Source organism: Charadrius vociferus, unplaced genomic scaffold (assembly GCF_000708025.1).
Source record: "Charadrius vociferus isolate BGI_N301 unplaced genomic scaffold, ASM70802v2 scaffold512, whole genome shotgun sequence".
Taxonomy (NCBI): domain Eukaryota; kingdom Metazoa; phylum Chordata; class Aves; order Charadriiformes; family Charadriidae; genus Charadrius; species Charadrius vociferus.
The window spans coordinates 509216-536865 of NW_009647050.1; the positions used below are offsets into that span (position 1 = coordinate 509216).

General features: G+C 37.1%; 1 protein-coding gene across 1 annotated transcript in view; it reads left to right on the forward strand.

The window, feature by feature from the left end:
• The first annotated feature begins 752 nt into the window (after window positions 1-752).
• Window positions 753-27650, forward strand: part of SLMAP (sarcolemma associated protein) — an 83475-nt gene continuing 56577 nt past the window's right edge. Inside the window, exon 1 of the mRNA XM_009895739.1 lies at window positions 753-1084. Within this exon, the coding sequence (XP_009894041.1) occupies window positions 887-1084 (198 nt within the window). The 5' untranslated portion in view covers window positions 753-886. The remainder of the gene's footprint in view (window positions 1085-27650) is intronic.

The following is a 27650-nucleotide window of genomic DNA, read 5'->3' on the forward strand; positions in this document are numbered from 1 at the left end:
CGCTGCTGCCGGCCGGAGCCATCGCGGGCACCGCCTGGGAGCAACCTGTCAGCGCACCTCGTAGGCCGTCCCCGAAGGACCCTTCCCACGCGTTAGCTTGTCCCCGGGAGAAGCGGAGTTTGAAGCCCTCTCCATGCCTTATCGAGCTCCTTATCTGAGCGGCTGCCCGAAGCTGTAGAGCAGTTCAGCTTTATCTGGCGTAGGGGAGGAAAGCAGTATAGCGCTCGTACCCCCTCCTCAGTCGCGGACCACCTATTCTGCTTTGGTGTAATATACGAAGATGGTGAAATGCGGATTGCCGTGCGAAGCGACTAGATCCCTGTTGTGGAGCGAGGGCTTCGTGTTCACCTTCCAACTCCAGATCTGTGCGTTCTGAGAGAGGACGCTAATCCTTCTCCCTCATCCCCCTTCCCTAAACCTTTCCTTGCTTCCATGTTGCATTGGTCAGAATTTTGGTCAGTGTTGTTTACGGAAGGGGGGGACGAAAGAAGGCAGTTGAGGTTACAAACAAAAGTACTTGTATGACTCATCTACTTGGATTTAAGACGTTCTATCCTTCTTTCAAGGAGCCTTTGCTTCTCTTTGAAGGAATCAGATGCTTGTTCCTATTCTTCAGGAGGAGGATGGATTGAAAGTTGTACATTTTAGACTTCTTTTGGGCCACTGCTGATATTATTAAAAGACATAATGGGGCTTTTTCACTGGATTTTTGCCAGAATTAGTTTACACACTGAAACAATGAGTTGTTAGGCCTCTCATATGATAATGTTTGTCCTGCTTTAATATAAAGTTGCTGTGGAGGTTTGGGTTAAAAATTGTGGAGGACAGTCTGCGTCAGAAGAGGCTCTCTTCATCTCTGGTTGGTGGCAACCCCAATCTGTCCTCGATGCCTTCAGCCTTGGCCATCTTCACTTGCCGCCCGAACTCTCATCCGTTTCAGGAGCGTCATGTCTACCTGGACGAGCCCGTCAAGATCGGCCGCTCAGTGGCTCGCTGCCGGCCAGCTCAGAATAACGCAACTTTTGACTGTAAGGTGCTCTCCAGGAACCATGCTCTTGTCTGGTTTGATCACAAGACAGGCAAGGTAAGATGTTTTCTTTATTTAAAAATAACGAACTGCATGTTTGTTTCAGCAAGTCCCTGTAGATTGCGTATCCCTTTGATTTCACTGTAATAATGTGGAAGGAGTCAGATTAGTGTTACAGTTAAAATGGTTACTTTTCAGGTAAGTTGATAATTTCTTACTAAGCAGAAACCTTAAATATTATAAAAAGTACATAAAACTAGCAGTTGACAATGGTGACAAGTACTGAAAAATTTGCATGTGTATTCATTGCTGGAAGTAGGTGATTTTGAGGTGAGTAATACAAATCTGAAAGCACAGGCTCATGTGAATATAATGGTGTAATAGTATTTTTTCAAATTCTGAGAAATGACTATTTTATCTGAGCATATAAATAAATTTCATTGCGAGGAGCATCAGAAGATGGATTTAAAGCCCCTGGGTTTGTTTGGCCCTCTTCCTACTTGCCTTTTTGAAATTTTACAAAGTATTTTGTTGTTTGGTTCTGATAGAACTGTTGTTACTGGCAGCAGGAGCGAAACGAATGGCATACAAGGTATTTTCTCATTGATAGTGCAAATGGTTTTAAAATATATCCTGTGTTGTCTTAGCTGTTCCTCTCAAAAGGCTAGCTGACTTAAGTGAAATTTAGGTGTTCTGTAGTGCATGTTTTGTCCACTAGGGATTGAACTGGGACAAGCAAAGTTATTTTACTTAATGACTGTTAAGTTAATTTTAAACATCCAGCAAGAAAGTAACAAAGTGCAAATTTCAGTTGCTCAGCATTGTGTTGCTTTGGGTTTTTTTTCCAATATATTGATGTTATGTCTGAAATATTCTCTAAATCAGCTCTGTTTTTTAGCTTCACGGCATACCCTTCTATGACAGTGTATATCTTGATTTTAAGAATAATGCGGTCTGTAATTAATGCAGCATTTTTTTAGTAGTATGACACAGCATGAGGAAGAGTACAATGCAGTCAAAGTTCTTAAACCTTCCATTGTTAACTATCCTGTGTTATGCAATACCTGGGCATGATGGGACAAGACAAGCGTTTAATTTCTTAAGGCTGGGTTATGGCATGGCTTTCAAGTTACCTGCATGTAATTGTGCAAACTGCTATCTGTATTAGTGTTTAGCATGTTGTTTCGGCTCTGTTGTGTACATGATGTGCATTCTTGGACACTTTAGAAAACTCAAGTGTTTGAAATAGTTTCAGTTTAAGCTTAGTTTTTAACCTTTCTTGTTTGACTGATCAAAGTAAAATATTACAATTTATTGTACTGTTTTTAAATTAAAAAGCATTATGCATGTAGCTTTTTAATCAACATTTCTCATGGTTTATAAAGATTTTAAGACCCCTCTGTGCTCTGTTATGGTTACTAATAGTTTAGCCATATTAAAGATGGTTAATTTGATGCAGCATTGAGTGTTGAGCAAGTCTGCTAACTAATAGAGGAGCTTAAAAGGCAGTCAGCTGTGGGTTTTTTGTTTGTAAATTTCAGTTAGCTTTGGCTTTTCTAATACAGGTCAAAAAAATTACATGCTTATTCATTTTATCTGGCTGATCTAAACCAGCAAACTGGTAGTAGTAAATAAGTAAGTATGTGATAGTTCTTGAGATACTGACATGTGAAGATTTGATGGGGGTCTTGGTGAAAATTGCCCAGGTGGGTATCTGGGTCAGTAGCCTTAGTGATCAACTAAAGGGTGGGTTTAAGGTCATGTATAGGAATACATTACTGCAAATTTTGCATGTTAGATGTTGTGGTACTGTAGAAGGTTTAAAGCATTGATACAGCAGTGTGGAGAATTTTGGGTTCTGTGTTTGTTTTTTGGTAATGTGGTCTGTTTTTTCATCTGGTTAAGTATCTGAGTGGTAAGTTGTGAGGTAATTGGAGGAGAAGGAAAAATGCATTGTTAGAGATAATAGATATATAATGCTGTTGTGAAAAGGCAGGTAAAAGAAGATGTCAGTAATAGAGTCTTAATCTTAAATCGCAAATACTGCATTAAAGAATTCTCTGGTGTTTTCAAAGTACAAACAAAAATGTAAAACTATGCCAGAACATTTGCATGCAGGAACGTTTATTATCATTGTTTACAGAACTTCTAATAAGTACATCTCATTTAGGAATATGTCATCATCCTATCAATGACCTACATTTAAATCTGCATAAATTCTTTTTGCCACAGTATTTGTAAACACTTCTTAGAAGATTATGTATAGTACTTCCATCAACTCTGGGGTTTATGAAAGATGAAAGACCTTGAAATGTTAATTTAGTAACAGAGGAAAACCTTCAAAAAATTCAAAGTAGTTCATGAATGATCTGGGGCTGGAATTTCATAAGTTGTGGACTTTGGCAATACCAGTTTCTGGCATTCCCGGTCACTCGGTCCAGTCTCTTTGCTGCCGGTTGAGCTTCCTTTCAGTTATACTGTAATAATTTTTTTTTTCTTGAGGGTTTGGAGTTTTGTTTGTTTTGTTTTAGTGAATCATGTGAGTGATCCTGTTTACTGCATAGTCTGTAAACAATCCTATCGGCATAATCTGTAAAGAAGGGTAGAAACCAAAAAGCATCAGTAAGCACTGGCAGGGGAACTAGTATACCTTTTTTTTTTTTTTTTGGAGGCAAAGGTACGCTTAAGCTGAAGTATGTCACATAAATAGACCAAGTTGAAGATGACATGTTACTTAGAGTTGAAAGATGTGAATGTTTACATTGTATAGAGGCACTTTAATTATACGTGGAAAAAGTTATGTGCCCAAAGGAGATAATGTAAATGTAACACTAGCATCATTAAGGATAAAAGTAGAATGACTTTTCAAAATCATCAGTAAATAGCAATTAAAAGCAGATATTTAATGTTGGATTTGCTTTTTAAAATATTTTTTTTAAATTATATGTGAGCCTAAAAATGTGTAAGATAAAGGGGGAAGTGGGTGGTGGGGGAATATCTGTACTCAGACTACTTCTGTGCTTATCAATACTTTTATAGACAACCAGTGCAATACCTACTTTTGCTTGTGTTTGTAGAAACAGTGTGATACCTCCTTGTGGATTTTTCATACAGCAGTAACATTAGAAGCTGATGCTTAGAATTGATTTTGATTTTTATTTTTTTGAGTAATTACAAGTTAAGGAACCTTTTAAGAGATGCCTGAAAAAGTGAGTCACTAGATATGTAGGACGAGGATGTTGTGCTGAGCATGGACTGTTCCAAAAAGTGTGAATCAAAGCAAAAGAAAAAGTGGGCTATAGTTTAAAAAATCTAAATATGTTTGTTCAGCTTCTATCACTGCATATGGGCGGAAACTCTGTAAAAACTACTTAATTGAACTAGTCTTGTGAGGGTTTTTTTAGTTTTAGTTTTTAAAAATAAGCAAGTTAAAAGCCCTTGAGAATTTGTATGTGACTTCTCCCAGGCTGAAATGCTTCTGGCAGATGTGGTGGAAGCTTTTAGTAGCAAACTGAAGTTTCCAACAGATATCCAGGCTTTCAAAAATTAATTTCTTGGAATTATTCAGTGCCTTAGATTGTTGTGAGTGGCTATTACAAGTACCTTTTACAGAGAATCCGTTTCCACAGTTTAGTAAAGGCGCTGAGGAACTGTGTGAGAAATAAAGTATTTTCTTAGACCAAAAAGACTCCAAATAACTGGTTCTTTTTAACAACTGAAAAAAATGTGTAGGCACAAGTTTCTGTGTTAGGGTGTAGCTAATACTACTGTTTTCATTTAATTCAAAGTGGGTATGAATTGAATTGAGCACATTTATAGTGTCTCGGTTACAGAAATGATAACTAGTAAATTGAAAGCCAAATAGCCCATATGATAGCAAATGAAATGTATTAAGGCTGTGCTTTATGGCTTCTAGGCTTAAAATATGTGAGATAAAAATGTTACAGAACACTTCATTCAGGGACCACTCTCTTTAAAGAAAACAAACACCCCCCTCCACCCCCCCCCAAAAAAAAACCCAAACAACCAACCAAAACCCCTAAGCAAACAACCAAAACACCCAAACAAACCCCAAACCAAAAAAACAAGACCCCAAAACAACAACCGCAAAGGTACAGACAGGGAATTACAGACTGGCTAGCTTTGTTTGAGTCCCTGGGAAAATCATGGAACAAGTTCTACACCACTTTTCTGGGAACAAGTTTTGGACCACTTTTCAGCACACATGAAGAAGCTGATTTGATAATGGTTAGTATGGATTTAGCAGGGATAAATCATGTCTGATGAGTCTGATTACCTTGTATGATAAAATGAGTAGCTTTTATCAAGAGAGGGCAGTGCATGCCATTTACCTTGCGTTTAGCAAGGGTTTTGACTGTTTCCCACAATGGTCTTCTGTGTAAATTAGGGGCACTGCAGGCTGCATGTACGAACAACTAGGTGAGTAAAATAAAACTGGTTTGAGGATCAGGCTTGGGGGTGGTGGTTAATAGGTAGTGCTCTACTTGGACGCTGGTAACAAGCAGAATACTGCAGGAATCTGTGTTATGACCTGTCAGGTTTAACATTTTTTATCAACAACCTGAAGGATGTGGTGAAGTACACTCTAGTCAAGTTTGAAGATGTCCCCAAATCTGGGAGTGCTGGTGTGGTGGGGAATGAGTTGATATGCTCAAGGGCAGGGCTGCCATCCAGAGGGACCTGACTTTGCTGAACAAACGGGCAGACAGGAACCTCAGGAGCCTGAAAAGGGACGAATGTGAAGTCCTGCACTTGGAAAGGAAGAACCCCTTGTTACACCGTTTCTAGGGTACTGCATCTAACTTTGGACTACCAATACAAGAAATACATTGATTAAACAGGAGTTGAAAGATTAGATGCTCTCTTTTCTTGCTGCATTGTACTAGGGGTAAGAGTATATTTGAAAGCAATAGGCAAGAAAGAAGAGAAAGGATTTGTGAAAAGGAAATACGTTGTTCACTTAACATTACACAGGATGTTTTTTTTATTGGAGATCAAGAATTTGGCAAGATTCAAGAAGTATAGGACATCTCTGGACATCCTGTTTGTTCAGAAGTGTTTGAGTAAATGTATCTTACAAAATTTAGTGGGATATGAAAAATAGTATTTGGGATTGCAGGATTTTAATTGGAGATTTATTTTTTTTTTCCTGCTGCTTCCTATAGAGATTCCTGTATGATACTCTGGGCTATTTGGTGCTGACCTATGTAAGGACTGTTTAATTCTCATGTATCAGTAGCATTTCTTTTCTGTTATTTATTTTTCCTCTATCAGTCTCTTCAGCTTTCTGTTATGGTTGTTGTCTTTGAGAGCTGAACAAATGTTTTATTTTTCAGTACTTCTGATGTTGCCGTATGCTTGTAGTCTGCAGTGTCTGTAGAGGAGATACTTTATCTTCCAAACATTGAATGTTTATTCCAAGTACCCTGGGAGACTGACCTGGGATCTGCTATAATGCACTAAGGTGAAATTTCAGTGCTTAGATGCTTTCGGTAAGAGGGTGATGTCAGCCAGCCCTTACATACACCTGTTAATATTTTTATGTAACTGCTTTTCACCCTGAATGAACTATCCAATTTTATGCTCATATGAATAGTATGGGGTAGGGAGTTCTCGTTTCAGCAAACTTCACCACCATACTTCTCTTAGAACCCAGTGTAGGAGTGCTGCTGGCCATTTATAGTAGAGGTAAGTTACTGCTGACAAGGATTTCCCTGCAGAGATACCATCTAGAGCCACTGCTGCAGAGCTAATACTGTAATTCTTGGAGCTGATCCATTGCAGTCATGATGCATCTATCCTGAGCCAGGAACACCAACACATTGATTAGGTTTTAAAAACAAGCAAAAATCCCTTTTGTATTTGCAATGAATTTTTACAAACCTCAAATGAATCAGGTTACTTAACAGTAATGAAGGCCAGTAAATGTGTTTTCCTTGGGTCTCTAATGGGATGGTTTGAGTTTGCTCCTGAGCGCATGCTCATAAATGTAAAACCTTGCTTCCCTAATACACTTTCATTATATAAAATTCTCGTTGACTTTTTTTGTTGATTTTTCTTTCACATTTTAGTTGCAGCAATCCATGGATTGTTTGCAGGTGGATTTACATTACACTGGAGAAATATTTTTGATTTGGCTTTGCTTTCTTATTTTTCTTACCGAATTTGAACAGTTTTAGTTGCTTTGTTATCTAATTAAAGTAATTGAATTTATGTATGCTGTAAAGGGCTGTGTGGGTTAGTAGTGTCTAACCGTCAATGGGCTACTTCGGTTGTGCTGATTTGAATCTGATCTGCAAAATGTGTAGAGAAACACTCAGCTAATTTGTTGCATTTTGTTTTTTGTCGTTTCTTTTAATACATAATACAAAGTGAAAATGATTATGGTTTGTGGAACCTGGCAAGTGAAGGGGAAGGAAGAATGCTGTCTCTGTCCCTAAAGCTAGCGATTTTACAGGCTATTGCTACTAAATTACAGGATTGTTTGCTGTCTCGGGATTTTCTTTTAAAAACACATCACATCAACAATTGCTTCCTGTTAATGTTGCTTACTTGCTGGGAGTTCGCATTATTTAAGAGCTCCAAGTTTAGTTAAGTATTCCTGTGACCAAGAATTAACATTCCCAACTTGTGTTTCTTTCCAGAAATATTTCTGCTTGTAGCAGAATTGGTGGAAGAAGGCTTGCAGCATTGTCATGTTTTTGTCAGGTATAGCCAAGCGTTTTTTCAGTCCACTTTAGGAGCAGGAATCTCAGACAGAGAAATGGATTGGACTGTACTGTCTTAAGCGCCTACAAGAAGAACATATCTGTCTGCCAGAGATGCAGAACAGTTTCCTTTTTGAAAAGGAAAATAATTGTGCTGGAGCCAGACGCTTAATCAGATACAATTTTTGTATTATGTTGCACCAGATACACATGTATGTGATTGGGCAATGCCTTAGAGTTTATTTCAGTCTTGATAAAGTATAAATAAATGATGAACTTCCAGCAGGCTTATAACAGAAAGTCCAAAATCATGTAGTAACACTGTAATTGAGTGGAGAAACAGCGAATGTTAGCAGCAGTTCAGCTTTTCTGTACTTTTGTAAAAATGTAAAAAGTAAATATAAAAAGTACTGGGGTTAGTCAAGGGTAGTTAAGGGTGTGAGGAATTTATAATATCTTTGCAAAGCTAAGGAACATTGCAGTATTGATTGTTGAACTATGGTGCATCCTGGAGGAAAATATGTGCTATTCTTGAACCTTTTATAGGCTATAAAATAACAGTTACCAGCCAGTGAAAGGACTGAAGGATTGATAATGAGATAGGCTCAATCATAAATGTTCTAATAGTATAAAATAGTGAGAATTTGTAACTAAATACAAATATATTGACAGTATTGTGCTACTGCTAAAGTAAGTTTGTCTCCAGTTGGAACATCTTGTTCAGTTTTGGTTTTCATAGGATGATTTGAATGTGTTGAAAGTATTTATTGACAGAAAGACTTCAATATAGGAAACATGCAACATCTGAGATACATACAGAAGCTATATGAGAACAGACAAGTGACTTTTTGTTCTCCTATTAAGAGACTATTGAAAATTAAGAACAGGTTATTAGTGCTGTATATTCTCGTAATTACAGTTGTAATACTTCTTCCATACAATGAATGCGAGAGCTTAAGATACAAGAATTGTGGATGCTTGTAACTATGTATTGAGTAATAACCTTTTTAAAGGAGGAATGGAACTGCTTACGTTACAAATCAAAGAAAAGCTCTGTTAAGGGCCAAATAGAAATTTGTACAGCACGTTCTTTTGAAGACATTTGGTACTGCCTGCTGCTATTTGCATATGCCATTAGTCTTATCTGATATGGCGATTTTTATTCTTAACTGGTACTTTTTCAGAGTTGTTCCTTTTCTGGACATTAAGCAAGATTAAGTTTAAACATAGATTTTGCTAAAACTTTGATGTCTTTGATGCAATATTATTAATGTTCCATAAGAGATTTTTGGTTGTTTATACCCCCTCAACAGATTTTGATGACTCTGCCTTGCTTTCTACTTTTTTAATTGCTTTTCTTGAAGTGTAATACTTAACAGAGTAGGGTAGAAGCCAGAGCTCTTGGTTTTGCAAAGCTGAGATTTTAGCCTGTCTACCTGTTTGTCTCTTAAATTTCTGGTGACCTTTCCGAGTAATTCCTGGCACAATTGACTGTCACTCTTCTCTTATTTTTTTGGTTGTTAGCTATGATAGTTGAATGGACTTACGGGCAGTAGCATTGCAAATGGGTTTTGGTGTTACTACTTGTGATTTTATCCTGGCATTGCTGTTCTCTGAACTTACTGTCTCCAGGTGCTTGAAGAATCTGAAAACTTTTGGGAGGCATAGTGAATTATTTGTACTTCTTCACATTTTTAATTTTGTTATTAAAAAAAAAAGCCTTGTTTTTTATATCTAGTTGTGAAAGAATCCATTCTGCAGCCAAACTGTGTTTTCAGGTCTTTGATCTTGGTAGGCAATTGCAACTCCTTGTTGTTTTCTTGCTATCATTACAGGGATTCCTCTTGCTGAATGCCAGAGGATTTTTAAGGCTATGTGGAGTCAATATAATTACATATTATACAGGAACAAAGTATAAGTTTGATGAAGTTTCTTTTGTTTCTATGGATTCCAGAACTATAAGTCATTATGTATAGTTAGGGTGGTATCTACTTCAAGGGAAGTTACAGTACTATGAACAAGGACAGCCAAATTCTATGACATGGATGTTCTGTTGGAGGATAAGTTAGGTTGATATGGACCTCTGGAGGTCATCCAGTCCAATCCTTTGCTTCATAGCAGATGTAATCACTTTAGGTTGCTTGTGGACTTGGAATAACATTAGGGTACAAAATTAATCCCTACCTACAAATAAACTTCTGAGGCTAGGGGTCAGGCATATTTGCTATGTAGGCTACCTTGTGTTGCTGTTGTCTTAAGTTATGTTCTGAGGATCTAGAACTTTCAGCATGTGTGTGTATATGTATAATTTAGTATTATGAAATAGCTGGAGTACTTATTTTATAGTGCAACTTAAAATTCCCACCAAAATACGTCAGGTAGAAATGATCTGAAAATTTACTAGGAGAAAAAAAAAGCACTAAATGAAAGATGTGATAAGAATGTTCCTAGTTCCACCTCTAATTCCATAAAGGTGGAAATAATATGACACTTTCACTTACAGCTCTCAACCACTACTTCCTTTTTAAGAACTTAAAGGGGAAATTAGTTCTTTTTTTCAGTCTTCCTCTTTGAGAATTTTTCCTAGATTGCATATTCTAGCAGTTGTAAGAGCAAACCAGGAATACAAATCGTAATAGAAAAGGCATATTTGTTTTTGCAATCTGTGTAGTCTATTTGAATACTCTTTACCCATAGTGTCATCTTGATTTTTAGTTAAAGTTATGAATCTGACTGTTAATTAGAAAGTTACAAGTATATGTGCTGTGTTTGGGTAACTTTTAACTTTCATGTAAACAGAAGGGATAATGTTTTTGGTGTTTTTTTTGTACTTGAACCAATGCATTGCATTGACACACATGGTCAGCTTTCTCTCAAAGCTCATTTTTTGTTTTGGAATCTGTGTCCACATGCTACCTCACCTACTGAAATCAGTACAGGTTATATATACACCCTACTGCAGAATATTACCTCCTGATAAATTTAATGCAGATCTACATTTTAGCTGCAGGCTGACTTGCTCTGACCCTGTGTTCCAGGAATGGGCTTGGGAAGGGTTAGTTTGGCAAAAACGCTGCACCAACACAGCTGTCCCACTTTTTTTGAGCCGCTCTGGGATATCCAGATTGCATTCCTGTGGGCTCTTTAGGTCACCCTGTTCTGGGATTTTGCCTTCTTCACAGCCTGGTCTAAATGTCCCCGCAGTTGAACAATTTTGTATGCAGGTGTGCAGATAGGTGAGTTTCATTGGTGTCCTGGTTGATAAAATGAAAATGTGCTCAGTTTTCTTCTTCTCATTCCCTCATAGCTTTATGTTGAGCCTTCCCAGGATAGATGTTGCTGGATGAATTTTAGATGATGACATAAGTTTTATAAACTAATATTAAAGGATCTTGATGACTAGTCTTTCTTTTGAGATCTCTAACTTGTACTCTCTTTGATGTGTTTTATAGTTTAAACTTGCTGTACACATCTTCCTTTATTTTAATTGCGGTTTTGTTGCCAAAAGATTTACAAAAATAATTGCTTTGTCGTACCCTTTAAAAACCTTTTATGAAGATGTTTGAGTCTATTGTTAGGGTATCTGTAATCTTGTAATATTATTTCAGTGACTAGATCTGCTTGCTGGTGTTGTGCCTCAAGTCTAAAGCAAAACTACATAACATACTTTATAAATATTGTTTTAGACAGTTTTTATACAGGTGAGCAAAGCTGAGTGGAAACTATTCTCTCCTATCCAGAGTGGAAGTTTTCATACAATAGAAGGATTTAGGAAATAGTAAGTGCTTGCTTATGCTTGTGAACATTTGGAAGACATAATCATTTCACGTTTGCTGTGCTGCACTCATGCTGAGGTGTCCCAAGTGTTCTTTTTCATCCGGTAGCTGTAGTTGGGGACCAAGTCCTGGTTGTGCTAGATTTAAAAAGTACCATTTAGTTGTTGGCAGTGCTCAAAGTTGGTAATTTGTGCAATCTCTTAGTGATCTCAGAATTGAGAGGTCCGTTATCTGGACGCAAAAGGGAGCTCTTGCCTGGTGATTGTTTAATGAGGTCATTGTTAGTAATAAGGATACCTTTTCTGATACCATCATCATTAAAGCTGTTTGTTGAGACACGATGCAACTGGATTCTCCATTAGTGCTAAAACTACAAGCTACTTTGCAATTACAAAATAAGAATCTAGTGACCTGAATCTATTTTGCCTTAAGCTGGAATAAAACCCAAGAAATTGTATTATGAACATCTGCTTCATGGCATATTGGAAAAAAAAAAAAGGCAATGGAACAACTGACCTTCCAGAAGTTTTTCACTTGCATCTGGTTTGGTTGTTTGGGTTTTTTTTTTGACAAAGAAAAAACTTTGATTGTTTGTTTTTTTTTCATTTGGAATGTCGGTTTCTGGACTGTGCAGGAACTAAGCATTCTTACAGCTGATAAAAGATTCAGTGGCTTAACGAGTGACTTGGTGGAACAGTAGCTGCTGATGCGTGAATGTTCAGGGCCGTGGCAAATGCCGAGTGCTTTGGTTTAGTCTGTAGCTGAAAGCTGAGGGTGCATGTAGAGGTAGCTATTATGTACCCGAGTCCCAAGCTGTTGATTAGAATTAGTAATATGACAGCACAACCTGTTTGGGGGCCATACTATTAGCATTTACTAACAAAACAGTAAATGCTGTTTTAGTGGGGAATTGTGTTAGAGTAAGGAGCTTTTACAGCAGTGTCCATTTTAGAATGAGAATCTGTGATTATATACAGACAGAAAATGTTTTTTTATCTTAAAACTTAATTATTGTATTTACAGGCACAGCCAACTTGCATTTTTATTTTTAAACTGGTTATATTTAACCGTCAAGAGAGTGGAAACATAAGTAAGAAGGGGGGGGGGAACTAAACCAAAGAGGGCAAACCCACTTTCTTGTAATAGTCTCTTAAATCTGAAGAGAAGTTTCAACTTTTGGGAAGTTATGGTTGAAGTAGAACTAACAAATAACATGGTGAAAAGAACACACAAGTGAAAAAATATTTGGGAACACAGGAAGGGGTCAGCTTTTTCCAGTTTTAATATTACCAGTGGCTGTGTAATTGCTACGACATTAAAAAAGATTTTAGTGAGTGTACTGAGTCAAATATGAAAAATGGGCCAATTCAGTCTTTGCTCTTATGATTTTTGACCCTTATTAGGGTTTCCTTGCCATAAAGCTAGAGATACTACAGTGGATGGAGGGAACCAACCTGCTACTGATCTTCTGGGTTTTTTTTTTTCCCATCATTGTTACCTTACTGGTCTTTTTTAACATCATTGCACTCATTCAAATGCTAGAACAGTTACTAACAAAGCTTCTGATTGCAGAGGAATTTCTTGCTGTTTGTGCTTTCTTAATTCTTGATGAAAAGAACACCTGTAATAAATTACCACCAAATCAGACAGGTGTTAGATGCACTGCATTTGCTCATAGAGCTGGCCAGGAGTGCAGATTCCTTTAGTTATGCCCATGAGTAGGTCTGAGGGCCTTTTTAACTACTTGGCAAGGGTTTTTTAGTTTATGCATATGTTATGTGGACTTAGGTTGGTGGAGATTAGCTCCTTATTTTCCTGATGCATTGTATTTTTGAGCAATTGAAAGAGTATTAGCTGTACTAGAGTGTACTTTTTTAATGTAGCCTTTGAAGTATGAGCTTTGTTTGCTGACATCTTGAGAGAGAGGAGAAAGTTTATCTGCTTTGATAAACAAGCCTTTAGAAAGAACTGTATGACCTTGCATGAAGAAGAATTATGATGAGAGGAATGTCTTGTATATTTATTTTATCTAATCAGTAGTGGTAAAGTCAGTTGAAGTGCAGCTTGTTTAAAGTGTAAAGCACTGAGATACCTGTCTGCACTTGAGGCATCCGTAAGGGTATTATCATTTAAATGTATGAATTATAATAATTAACATATTTGTTTAACATGCTAATAGTGTATTAAGCCAAACTTACAAGTTTTGAAAACAGTCTAATTTAAATACTTGAGTTGTTTGTTTTTCTCAAGTATTACAGCTTTAAGTTCTGGAAAATAGACATGGACAACTGTTCTTTATAAAATAAAGTATTAACAATTTTTTTACAGATGTATTGATATTACGTTTGGGTAAAACTGTTAAAAATGTCCCATGGCAGGAAGCTTGTGTGTCTTGTGTCTTCCCACAATGCTAATGAGAAATTGCATTATGAAAACTGTGGTAGAATGTGGAGCTTTTGTTACTTTCTGCAAAACTCAGTGTTGCGATTCGGAGAGGAATCCTGCTTGTTAGTTTCCACTCCTATTCTCTTACAGGATTTCGTTCCAACTCAGAAAGTACTTTTTTCAATATTGACTTCTATGTTTCTCCATGCTTTCTAGTTCCCTTGACAAACCAACTAATGCTAATAGCATGAAACAACATCTTGTCAACTTGTTCTGCATTGTCGAAGGAAAAAATCTCTTTTAGGGAATCCAAGGTCACTGAACCTACACATTTCTGAAAATGTGGGTGATAATGCTTATTTAGAACAGGATGCTCTTGGCAGTGTCAGGGCAGTAATCTAGTAAGTTAACAGGAAGAGTGAAATGGAGTAGGCAGCAAAAACACACAATGAACCACAACATCAGAGTAGAGTGTTCCTTGTTCCATTTATCTAATCCTCTTGAGACCTAAAGCTTACAAAGCAGCGACTGCCTCTCTGTGTGGTGCTTCTTTGTGAATTTTTGGGTAGTAACTTCCTTTTATTTGTGATGTGTATGTATTACCATTACAAAATATGGTACTTTCGGTTGTGGAATTAAGTTTCTGTCATCGTTTCCCTTTATTATTTCTACTGATAAAGTAAAAAACAAATTGTTCTGTAAAATCCTGATTTTTAGCAAGGTATATGACAAAACTGAAGAAATAAGAACAAATCTGTGGCAGAAAAGGCTGTGGGTGCACAGAATTCTCCCAAACTGGTTTTCAATCAGGTGAACCCTTCTGCATGACTGGTCCTTTATCTGTCCTATCCTCCGCATGCTAACTCTTGCACTTGGGCCACTCAAAACAGCTAGACATTAGACTTCAGCTCCATTGTCTGTGCTCTATACTGTTGGTCCTGTCTTCTTTCTGCTCACTGGGAGGGAAAGAATGCCAAGCCTTTGTAAGGAGCTACCTTAGCTACCCTGTCTGGTTTTGAGCACCACTCCCCGGTTGGACTCTATGAGGCTGTCTTCCTGAAAGTCGTTGTTACTCTGGCTGCCACCTTCCTCTTACTACTGTCCCTTTCTGCAAAGAGAGACAGACAGATTCCCAGCAATCTATGGTAGCATCCCATCTCAGTTGCACCTTTGATTCTTCTCATCTTTTGTCCAGGTGGGTTTGAGTTAACTGTCACGTGGTGATGGGGCAGCCAGACATAAATGACTTTAGGGGCTGGAGAGAAGAAAATTAAGGGAAGACGTAAGATGAAAGACTGGATGAAACTTTTCTGGTTCTGTGTCTCTTATTCCTTGTAAATTCAAGCAACCAGTTCTTGAGGTCACTTTCTCTGATTTGAGTCTGCTAGCCGTATCAAAAGGTGGTCTGCAGGTGCTTAGGTGCTACAGGGGGCAGGAAGCACGTCCGTACCGTCAGGCTGGAGAACTGTAGAGGTGAGCTTCATATCAGCACTGAGGCACAAATCACTTTTCAGTGTTAGGGGTAAACAGTCGGCTGAGAAGAGCACTCAGCAGTGAAGATACCATGGACTTTGATTGCATTGGAAATTCTATGAGGTTGGGATAGAGACAAGGTGATGGATGTTGCAAGTGAATGAAGTGATGCAAAAGGGAATATTGAAACTTAAGGACAATTGAAGTCACGATTACACACTTTAGATTGCAAGTTGCTCTTTTTAAAAAAAAAAACACAACAGGAAACATGTATTACCACTTCTTCTTTTTAAATTTACTTGTAGCATTAAGCACAGATGCTTGAGGAGCAAAGTTCTGTGCTGTTGAAAAAAATCGTCGTAAAGGTTTAAATTATCATCTAAGGTAACAAAGCTTTTTCTTGAAAATTCTCTATGTTAAGTCTTCTGTTTGAATGTTTATTTTTTAAAATGTGTACTTCTCTCAGCTCAATTTCTTAAGCTCTATCAAAATATTCTTAACGTGTTAAAAAGAGCCATTATTATGAGCAGTGCAGAAATGGCAGTTGTAGTGAGCTTCATTCATAGCAAAATAAATATTTCTTGATCAGACAGATTTTTTTCTCTTTTAACTACTCTTACAATTGGAAGGTAGGTCATCTTCCATGAAAGATTTTAGGGAAAATATTTTCATCTCTTTATATAAGACTGTTCCTAGTGAGGAGTGTGCTGTCTCTCTGCCATATTTGGACTATTTATTCTATCAAGACTTATTGTTTACCACTTCACCTGTTTATCTAGTTTTTAAATAGGTGGGGGTTTTTTTAAGGTTTATAATGTGACTATCTAATGAGAGCATTGGATGTTTGAGTTTGCTTCAGTGGTTTTGGTTTAGTTTCTGAATAGCACCGTGGAACTACTGATGTTCACTTACATAGTTCTGTCACAGCTAAAATAGTTTATTTCATACTTAATATAATTTTGAACATGTTGGTTCATGAAGAAATCTAGTAGTTCAGTTTGCATTGTAGCTGATAACAAGTAGAGATGAGTGTATCCTCGAACTGGCACAACTATTACTCTTCATATCTTCAGAACGTAAAAGTTCTAGTAGCTTTCTTTAAAAATCAATGGTAACTGGGATTTTTGTGAGACTGTCACCGTAAATGATGATTTTCATCTGCTAACAATTTGAACTTCTCTGTAATACAGTATCTGAAGTGAATGAAAAATAAGTGCGAGTAGTAAAAATACGGTCACTTAAGTGAAAAGTATTTGCTCTGATAGTTATGCATTTGCAGACTGACTCAACATAATGTAAGGAGGATTAAGTATTGCTTGAGAAGAAATTGTGCATTTTCAAAAATGAGCTGTCTTAGAAGAATTAATTACTTGGTTGAATCAATTTGGTGGGTTTCTTTTGTGGTTTGTGGTTTTTTTTGGGGGGTTGTTTTGTTTTTAAATTTTATTTCTTTTTTTTGTTTGTTTAGGGACTGAATTCTTCTAATAAGCACTGAATTTTCAGTTGAAATTATGGCTTCACATAAATCTGAGAGAAAATAAGCAGTAATCTATTGCAGTTTAAGTGGTATTGGGATCCCAGCTGACTGACTCACTGTGGGCGCACTTTTTTCTGGGTTGCAGAGTAAAATGTTTGTAAGTCACACGCAGTTGGTAAAGCTTTAGAAAGAGGGGAACGAGAGAAACAGTGATAGTTGTTCCTGAGTGAAGTTTTACTGTCTAACTGGCAAAGAATTGAATGTTTTGCATTCTATCATGCAGCCCAGAGCAAGAGTACTTCTATTGTAACTTATCATAGAATATTACTGTTGAGTGACTTGCTTTACCTAAATTATTATAAGTTTTTGTTGAAGTAATAAGTGAAAACTAGATAAATAATTTGCACAGAAGGACTTTCTGAAATTATAACAATGTATGTTCGTAAATTGTTTTATACAAAATAGTTTAGGTATTGATGGAATAGTTAGGAATAAAGGGTTCAGTTGGTTTGAAATGCCTACCATTTTTCTTTCAGAATAATATCTCTGTGACTTGTCTTGGGATTTTTCTCCTCTGCTTTGTTACTCGGATCTATTGATGTGGTTTACACATTTTTGTTTACTAGTTTACTGTTTCTGGTATTTAAACTTTCAAGCTAAACCTTTCAAAGGGAAGTGAAGAAAACATCAACGTTCCCGATGTGCCTATTAAGAAACATTGAGGTTATAAAACTGTTGAGAAACCAGAGAAGGCGAACGCTGCTGGGTGGTGGTTGATGATGATGTGTGTCATGCTTTGAATTAGTGCTCGTTGGTGCTGGTTGAATGGATGGCACTGGAAATCTAGAGGCATTCAGCTGCTGAGTCTGGGAAGCTGTCAGGCCATCCAGTTTGTGCAGTCAGTAGGTAGATAAGCTGCTCAAGTTGTCCAGCTTTGAATCAAGTGTGGAAAAGTGCAATTTAACTGGGTAACTGAGGGACCTTGGTTAACAGAGCATGTTTATTTTATCTGACTTGTACCTAATTTTAAGACATGAAAAAAGCAAGCCATGGAATAAACAAATACAGTGAAAATAGTTTGTCCCATGAGAACTTACTAAGAATTAAATGATATATTTGTGTTTGTGTCCAGAAATGCAGGGCCCCAGGGCCCCTTTGTTTTGAAGTTTTTTTCTGTTGGAGGTTGAACCTACAGTACAACATATTCTGTGGTGAGCTTCTAGTTGCTTGTGTGCTTTGCACATGTTGCAGTTGCATGATGAGTGGGAACCAGTCTGCACTCAATTCCTCTATGTGTCCGGTTTTCTTTTATTTTCTACACCACCACCACCACCCCTTCCCCCCCCCGCGAAAGAAACCAAAGCATATGAACAGGGAGGAGGCTGGAGATGTGCTGTGGTGCAACTCTTAAAGCAGATGTTTGGGAGAGTAGAACAGCTGTGTGCATCGCACAATATGTTCCCTGTAGTTGCGTGCACTGTGAAACATTACTGTCCACAGCATAGACCTGCTGCATAAGCATGAACCCGTTAGAATGAAAGACAGTTGAAATACATAGAGAAGAAAGCAGACAGCTGACTCTTGACACTGCCCTGAAAACTTAGATGGGAGATCCTGAGTGCTGTCAAGGAACGTGCTACCCAGTAAAGCCGAGAGGTATGTAAAGACTGGGGTCGTGTGTGCATTACTTCCCAGGAACTGCTGCAGAGTTTCTCATTTAAGAATATCTAAAATACAGCTGCTTCTTCAACCCCTAGGAGCTACTGTCAGGTAGCAACAGAGGAAGGAGGTAATTTTAAGATCAAGTGGGAGAAGGACTTGCTTCCTTCTTTTGAAGTCCGTGATAGACAGACTAATTCCTACCTACCTACAGGAGCAGTGTGAAAAGATGCTTTCATGGAAGAGGGTCTTACCCTTTACTTGTTACCTGCATCTTCTAGATTACGTAGCTTCACTGGATATTCACATGGATCTGTGTATAAGCAATCAGGAGAGCTGTTAGTGGTCTATATACACATTTCTTATTCTGTTTTTACTATAATAATATCTTAATTGTTTTAAGACTGTCTGGGCAGACTTTGGAGCATTTTTCCTGGTTTTGAGTGATAAACACTTCATTAAAAGTGTTCTAGCAAAAGGGTCACAAATTTGGTTGGTGGTTGTTTTTTGGTTGTTTTTTTTTTTTTAATGGCAGGGTTGAAATAATGCAAAGCTGTAATAATCCAGTGAAACGTTCTGTCAAGCTGCATCATCTACAGGGTTTGATATGCCTGGTATTTACATAGGACCTCACTATACTACTTGGCTGCAGAAGAAAACTATTTCCCAAAAAAAGTTTAGAAGAAAAGCAATGGGGATACACATGTTTCTTCTGAATTTGTATTTAACCATGTTGCTCTTAATGCTGCCAATTCCCAGTGGCCCAACCTATTTTCCTTTGAAACAAGCTATGGATAGCATCTAATCCTAATTAAAGTTTATTAAAACTTCATACTAATACTAGACTAATTATAGGTAGCATAAAAGTCTTGCTGATTTTTCTTTAATCAAAGTATAGTCTTGTCTACAGCCATATTAAATTTAAGCTTGGATGACAAACCTCTTGGTACGTCAAAGCTTATTACTTAACAGCAAACATCTTTTTTGTGGGAAGGCCGTGTTTGTACTGGGAGCGCAGTTTGAATTTTATGTGAACTTAATTTGAGGGTTCATCTGTTTTGGTGATACACAGTACAGATTTTGTTTTTCATAGAGTAGATGGGTCAGTGTAGGTGGGACTGATTTGATGCACAGTACCTGTGCATTGCCACTCTTATTAAATGTCATTATCCTTTTTAATGACTGGAGAAACCAAACTTACTTAGCTTTCGTCCATGTTCTGTTGGGACCGTAGGTTTTGAAATAGTTCTTTAAACGTTTTTGCTTTGAGTTACCAGTGCATATCCTTCTGCCAGTTGTTTTTGTTCTTGTTCTTTTAGTAAGTGACTCATTCTCCTGGTTTGCTTTAGTTTCTGGACTTTCTCTTTTGTTTTTCTAAGACCCTGGATAATGAATTTTAGCAGAACTGAAGAAGTTAAATGTCAAGAACACGTTTCAAGAAAGTGCTACCTTTTTAAAGAAAAAGCCTAACTGTTCTCAGAACAGCAATATTTTTGAACTGCTGATTAGACATGGAAAAAAATTGCATGTTAATTTCAGTTCTTTTGCAGCATATGGCCAATTTCTAGCTAGATACTTTTTTACCATTGATTAGGAAGTTCAATTTCTATATTTAATGTGAAAAGTCTTTGACAGCATTCTGATTTTTACACATGCTTGCTTATTCTGGGAAGAATTTCAGTAACTTGCATAATTTCAGTAGCAGGAACACTGAAGTTGAGAAACCTAATTTTAAAATCTGAGAAACTGGAGAATTGTTAATGTGGATGTTGTAGCTTAAAAGTAGCTTGTGTTTGAGGCTCTAGCTGTAGAGATAGGATTAATAGTTTAGACAACCCACCGTATACATGCTGTAATTAATGACAATTTCAGTATTCAAAAACCCCCACCTTCATAATATAAACAGTCTTCAACTTCAGTTTCTGATAGGTACTTTTTTATTGAATTGGTTTGCTTTACTAAATCTGGGCGAGAGTGTGTATAATTCTGTTGCCCTCTAGTGGTTGCAACTCGGGTTTAGATAGTAAAAAGAAAAGGCATTTCCATGCTGAGGGAAGGGATACAATGATTCTTGCTTGCAAATGATTAGGTGTGCTGTGGGTTTTACAGCAGCAATGTGTTCGTTGCTCTGTGGAACAGCATGCTCCTTCCGTGAGATTTGAGTAACACCAGGGTTGTACAGAGAAAATGTAATATGCTATGCTATAATTTGATAGCAGGGGATACCACCTGTAATTATTGTGATGGAAATAAAAAAAAATCTTGATGGATTTATTGTACAATTTAATTTTTTTCTAATTTTATGAGATTATTATTAGGGCCTTATTGGTTTGCTGGTTGCAATGTTTGGGGATGTGCCTTTGGGCTACCACATGGGAAGAGTGTAGTGGCACTTGTAACCTTTTGGTGAAGCTTTGGATTTGACTTTCAGGTGAGTGGATCTTTAAAAAAAAACTATTTAAGTCCTACAGCCCACCTGCATTAACTTGCTCTTTTCTGATTCTTGATAGGCAGAATGATTTTTTTTTTTTAGCATTTTCTCTACCACTCGCCCTTTTTTGTCTAGTTCAAAGCATCACAACTGAGTTAAATGAGAAAAATCACTTGATGACCCTTTTTCATTCATTGGTGAACAATATACCAGCTTTCTACATTGAGTGGGACAAGTTCACTGAATTGGTAGCGGCATGGAAGAGCTTGGTAGTCAGAGGGAGTAGGCATCTTCCTCTAATTTTTTGCATATGCTTTTCAGGATTGAAATGATTTGTACTTATGTCATCTCTCCCTCTCATCCCCCCCCCCTTTTTTTTTTAATCAAATCAATTTGTAATAAAAAACTATCAAGCTAATCCTAACTGATTTGTTTAAAAAAGAAAGGGGGGGGGGGCGAGAAATGGAAACCACTTTTCTGATGGTGATACTGAAATATCAAGAATAACCTAAGTGATTCAATGTACATCGCATTAGCAACTTAATATCACTGCTTTCAGGAGGTGAACTGTGAAAAATGTCAATGTATGTTTCTAGCCATTAAAAATGCATATCATCTTGGTAAGAAAAATGTTATATTGTGTTTTATCAGTTGGACAGTGTGACCTGAAATCTACATATAAATGGCTGGAGCTGTCTCTGGTTTTCATACCTGGAAGGATCTGCCATTTGGAAAATTACTTGGTAGCTGTTTAAAGAATTAAAACATCCATTTCCCTTTATAAGATTGATGATGGAGGATATTTCTTCTTAGACTGACAATCTAGAACAACTGGTGCTAGAAAGAGGTTCTTTTTGTACTTTGGAAAATGTTTTTAGAGGGAAATACGGCATGTTTAGTCCAAAAAATTGCAAGACTTGGTAATGTATTTCTGAGGTGTGGATGACTACTCTGTCAGGCTTTACAGCTCAAAGGGTGTGAGATTGCCAGCAGTACTTTGCAATTCCCTTGCTCCTGCTCCTCGTGCCCACTGGCAGATTTGTCATGTGCACTTATGTGTTCTAAGTACTTTTTTATTGACAAAGGTATTTTAAAAGGCATTCAGGTTTGTTTTTCTAGCTTGTCTGAAGAATAAAATTCATGGGCACAGTGTTATCGGTGTAATGTCCCTGATGACTTTGTGGATATGATGGAAAATAGCTAGAAAAAAACCCATCGAAATACTTTTGTCTGTATGGAAAGCTGTACTGGAAAAATTACCTTAGCAAGTTTTGCCACGTTAGCAAACCTGTAAACCCAAGGTACCATGTATGTGATTTTTTTTTTTGCCCTCGACTAAGACCAGTGTGAACCATGAGTCACTGTGTTTGAAATTGTAATTACCATATCCTTGAACATCTTATCTGAGCTCTGCCTGTTCCTCTATGTCTGCTGGGGTTGTTCTGATGTTCCGAACCAGTGAGAAGGCTGCAGCACCTTGTTCTGAAGCCAGTAGGACACAGCTGAATAAATGGCTGACTATATTCCCGAAGATCGCCTATTAATGATCAGCTATATCTCTCTCAATGCTGGCAGACCCATCTCAGCATGTGGATGCATGCTATAGGTATTTCTTTCCTTAAGCTGAAGAAAAATTGTATTTTTTTATTGTAAAATCGTTCGTCTTCAAGGAAGACCAGAAGAATCTGCCTTTGTTCATGAATACCAGCATTCAATTACTGCTTGCTTTGAAAGTCTTGACCCAAGAATGAGTTGCAAGTAAGTACAGCCTCCTCCCAGACTATTTTTCGCTCTCACTTTGTTGGAGGTATGGCTTGGCAGTACCTTGAGTACAAATATTAAACTCCCAATTGTCAAATTTCTCCTCTGTGCTGGAAAATGAATTTTCCGACTTTAGATGGAGCCGCACCCTTCTCCGATGGTGTTTGGTTTCCAGTTAATTGCATTTGCTCTCTGTATGGAATGCTGAAATTCAAAACACAGAATGAAAATAAATTAAATTTAGTATTTTAAAAAAAAAAAGTTTTGGTCCTTACTTGATGCAGAGGAGTCTTCAGAACAACATGGAGGAGCATATTGCTCTGGTGACCCCTCGTTTTCAGTATGAGGAAGTGTGCAGTCAACTCTCACTACACTGTATTCTGGTAGTGTTTGTGGTTTGGACCTGTTACAAAAATATCTAGTTTGACATGACTCAAAGTAGTACAGTGTGATTTGTACTTAGGCAGTTCTTTTGAGTTAGGACTCGTACTTCTGCATCTTTATTGGCTGCATTGAATTTATATCACCATACCATTAAGCTTATCCTCAGTACAGTCATTTTAACTGTAGTTTAGAAACGCACTGAACGTTTTTTCTTTGACACCTGTCAACTCTTAATAAATAGTCCAGATGATGTCAGAAAGCAAGAAATCTTTGCTGTGTGCAAAGGAGAGATGAATTAACCAGGCGTGCTGCAGATGTTTGGTTAAAAAAATAAAATAAAATAAAATTCTGTAGTCACATTAGAAAAGTCCTTTCAGATGGAATATGTCCCTTGCTGACAGGAAGGGAGACAACTTCTTAATAATTTTTTCAGGATATTTTTAGAGTTTTTAGGTAGCGTTACTGTGGTGATACCTAACCACTATTGCATTTGGAGGTGTTTGTGAAATCTGATGTGGTTTTTTTTCTTTATCTGAATGTGTGATCACGGGGAGTTTTCTTTGTCGTAAACCAGCAGCCGTATGGAATTAATGATAGTAGGTAAGCACAGTACCATGTGTGGAAGGAGTAGAAATGAGGAAAGGCTGAAACACTTTCAACAACTTCTCCCTTCATTCTCTATACAGTTGAAAAGTAAACACGTGAGAAGAGATCCTTCTTTGCAAGGAGTAGAGGAGCTTTGATGTAATGATTAACTAATTGGAGAAACTGAGCAGTGTGTAGCAAGATCGTTAAGCAGCTTTTGCAGTACTGCGCCTGCCTTGAAATGTCTGGGATTATGGTTCAGAGTTGGAGTTTCCTCATAAACTGACGAGCGGCCTTATACTTCTTGCTTTCCTAAAAGTAGATCTCTTTTGGCTCTTCATCTGCTGGAGTATCTGGTAATCTTGCCTTTTGATGTGGTTTTTCTCCAATTTGCTTGCAAATCAAAAATGTAATTGCTTGCTCATAGAAGTTTAATGATGCAAATTTCTTAAGGAAAATTTCAATTTAATTTAATTTTTTAGTTATAACTTAGTTATTAATTCAATTCCTCAATTTTTGAGGAAGCAGAAACAATGGATAATATTAGTGTTGGAGTTTTCCTTCTAAGTATTTAATGTGCCAGACCCTGAATAGTATTTAAAGATTTCCTTTATTTTTAAACATTTGTTTTTCATTTGTCTTCTGCTTTTCTGTCAATTCTGCCTATTCTCCAATGGTTTTCCACTAAAACAATTTAGTGCTTATTTTAGTAGGTGTTGTAGATCTTTGCGTTTAGTTTTTAATTATGCAAGGTTTTTAATATGGTCAGTCTCTTAAAATTTAAAGACCGGGAAATATTTATGGCTTACCTCTGGTCTTAAATTAGGGTAAAGCTATGTCCAAACATGACAAAATCTCCCTTTTTATGTCATACTTTTCATTGCTGTAGTCAGAGACAAGACCGCAGTTTATTTTGATCTTGCACTTTATCAAGTTGGTCAAAGAACGTAACTGTCAAGTTCTCTGAGTAGTTTTAGTGTTTTTCCCTAGTGCAGAATACATGTACGGGTGTTTTTGCCACTTGAAGGTAGGAGTAAATTACAAGGATAAATTGCAAACCTTTAGGAAAACACATTTGAAAAGAAAGTAGAGTTACATGTGGGAGCCTGCTCTTTGCAGAGCTCATAATTCTTTATTTTATCTGGATACGTGCATCCTACAAACGCAGTCTTTGGGACTTTGTACACTTCAAGGTAATGTTTACTTTCGTTATTGCAAAGTTGGAGTATGTCTTGTTGCTAAACGCTCGTTAGATTTATTACAGTAAACAATATTCTTTAGCTTCAGTCTAGTTTTGGAGGAAAGTATTCATGTAAAGGCATCAGAATTGATGAGTATTCAGCAATATTTTAAACTGTATTGTCTTAAGTGATTATCCTGAAGAAGCCTGGATTTCTGGGTAATGGCCTATTAAGGCGTTTTGTTTCTGTATTTTAAAGCCATATTAAGTTGCAGTATGTTTCTGTAATTGAGTAATATAGAGAACATCGTAACATTAAGAGAAACCTCAGAAAGTCACCTTGTCCCTGTGTTGTCCCCAGGGTAAATGTTTGATGTAGTGATAGAAGTTGATATAATTTGTACAAAGTAATCACTGATATCACAGTGATACATGATACAACACTATAAATGTCTTTTGGAACAAGAGACTGGGCTTCCTTAATGAAATAGAATGAACAACTTATTTGCAATGTGTACTCTATACTTCTGGAAACTTGTGTTTTTATCTAGTTTTTACTGGTTTTGTGAGTCCAGTACGCTAGTTAGGTTGTTAATACGAAGCAGGATTTTTTTTTTTTTCAAAGTCTGTGTATGTTGTGTAAGATAGTCATCTATGACAGCAGTAATACAAAATAAGTCTCTTCTTTGTATTGCTTTTTGTATTCTGATGAGTCAGTTTGAGCATCTTGGGACCACCTGTGAGTAATCATTTCTCAGGAATCTTTCCCTTGATTGCACTTTATTGTTAAAATATTTTGGCTTAGCACTTAAAACAGCAATATACCTTACAAATATCTCAGCATCTTCAGGATGAGAATTTCACATAGAATGAAAACTCTACTTGAGAATTTTTATTTATGCTGAAAATTAAAATGATTTTTTTTTTCCTCGAGAAAATGGTATATAATTAGTAACTAGTTGAGTAATCTTTTTGTAGGAAACTTTTCTGCTTTGTCTATATTCAGAATGGAGTTGCATCGCTATTTCTGAGGCCGTTAATGTCCTCTAGCGTATTTTGTAATTTACTTAGAAAAGGAAGGTTTAAAGCATGGCATATGTGAAGGGAAAGACTTTGATTCTATTGTGAAGAGAATAAACATAAAATTTTTCTAGTCCGAAACCATCCAGGAATTGTAGCAGAAGGCTGATTTTTCAGGAATTCTTGTGGTGTGAGGACAAAAGTTAAGTAAAAGAGGTATTCTAGCGAATAGTAATTAGTAACTATGGTGACAGATGTCTCACTGTAGCAAGTCAGTCAGCTATATATAAACCAAATTACTTGTAAATTGGAACTCTTCTTCTAGATCTCTTCTTTTTAAAAATAGCCTTTTGCATCAAAACTAGTGACATTGATGTGGAGAGAGATCTATTTTTGAATGGTGTTGTCACATTTTGTGGTAAAACATTTTATCTTGAGGTTTTTGGGGGGTATCTTGTCATCCTGCTCCTCTTGACAGTGAATCCATGTCTGGGTTATTAATCTATGGGTAGATCAGCACCCATGAGTAATTTTTTACCTTATTGAACCACTTTATTTCACACCTTCTGTTTACCACAGAAAACTTTATTCAGTAAGAGAAATGAGTATCATGTACCATCCTTAGGATTGCTTCAGGTCACATCCTTCAGCATGAATCTTCTAAGTGAATGTACTTATTACAGAATTTTGAGGAATGAGGTGTTCCTGTGTAACAGAGGGTGGTCAGGACTTGTTCTTCTGTGACTGAGCGTTTTACTGCATTTTGCAATTACAGAATGTGATTTTTGGGAGGACTTAACTTCACAACTGTCAAGCTGGGTTACAAGTTGTTTTTTCTAGAAAACAGAGTTTGTGAGGTTACTTGAATGCCACAAGTTCTCCTTGAGGAGGGTAAGGGCAAATAGGTTAGCAAGGGGAGCGGAGCCCTCCTTTCTAATCATGTTGGTTTGTTCCAGGTTTTTTTTGGGGGTGGTTTTTTTGGTTGTGGGGTTGGTGGTTTTTTGTTTGTTTTTTAAAAAAAGAGGCAGGAGTCGGGCACCTCTTGTGCAGTTTTGGATGGGTGCACAATCATAGATTAAAAGCACTGTTTTCAGTATAAGCTGTTATTTTTATGTTGGTATCCTACGATGATCACCTCATATGAAAGAATCTCTTCCATATAAATCACCATCACCATAATGCTACTGTATTTTTTCCAGAAGTTTTGTTCTTCTAGGTGTTTGGAGCGTTGATAGTTCCTTTTAGAGCTAAAGTAAATAAAAAGAAATCTTAAAGGGAGTTAGTGATGTTTGTACAGTTCTGTACTGATTATTGGGATGTTGGGAATTCCAGGAATTGTCTGTTTGCTTTCATAAAATATAAGTAAACAAACTGCATTACAACTCCAATTTCTGGTTGTGAAATGTACTTTAAGGTCTTAAGATTCTGACATAGCAATTGACAGAAATCAGACAGTTGACATTGTAAATACAGCCTGCTCTCTACCATTTTCTTCTTGAATGCTATTGCTGCAGGAAATTTGAGTATATGGCTTAGGAACCAGCTTCTAACATATGCTCATTTTTAGGCCAGGTCATTCTTTTATACCAACCAAATTATGCAAACTGAACATGGTAGGAATTCTGAATCCTCGCTGGGTTGTTCAGCTGTCCCTGTCATCGAGCCAACTTTCCTGCTTTCTGTGATGGGTAAGGAGCAGATAACTAGGATGGTGGTGGGTCCAGCTGCCTCATTTCTTTTGCCCATTACCACGTGTGAGTTGAA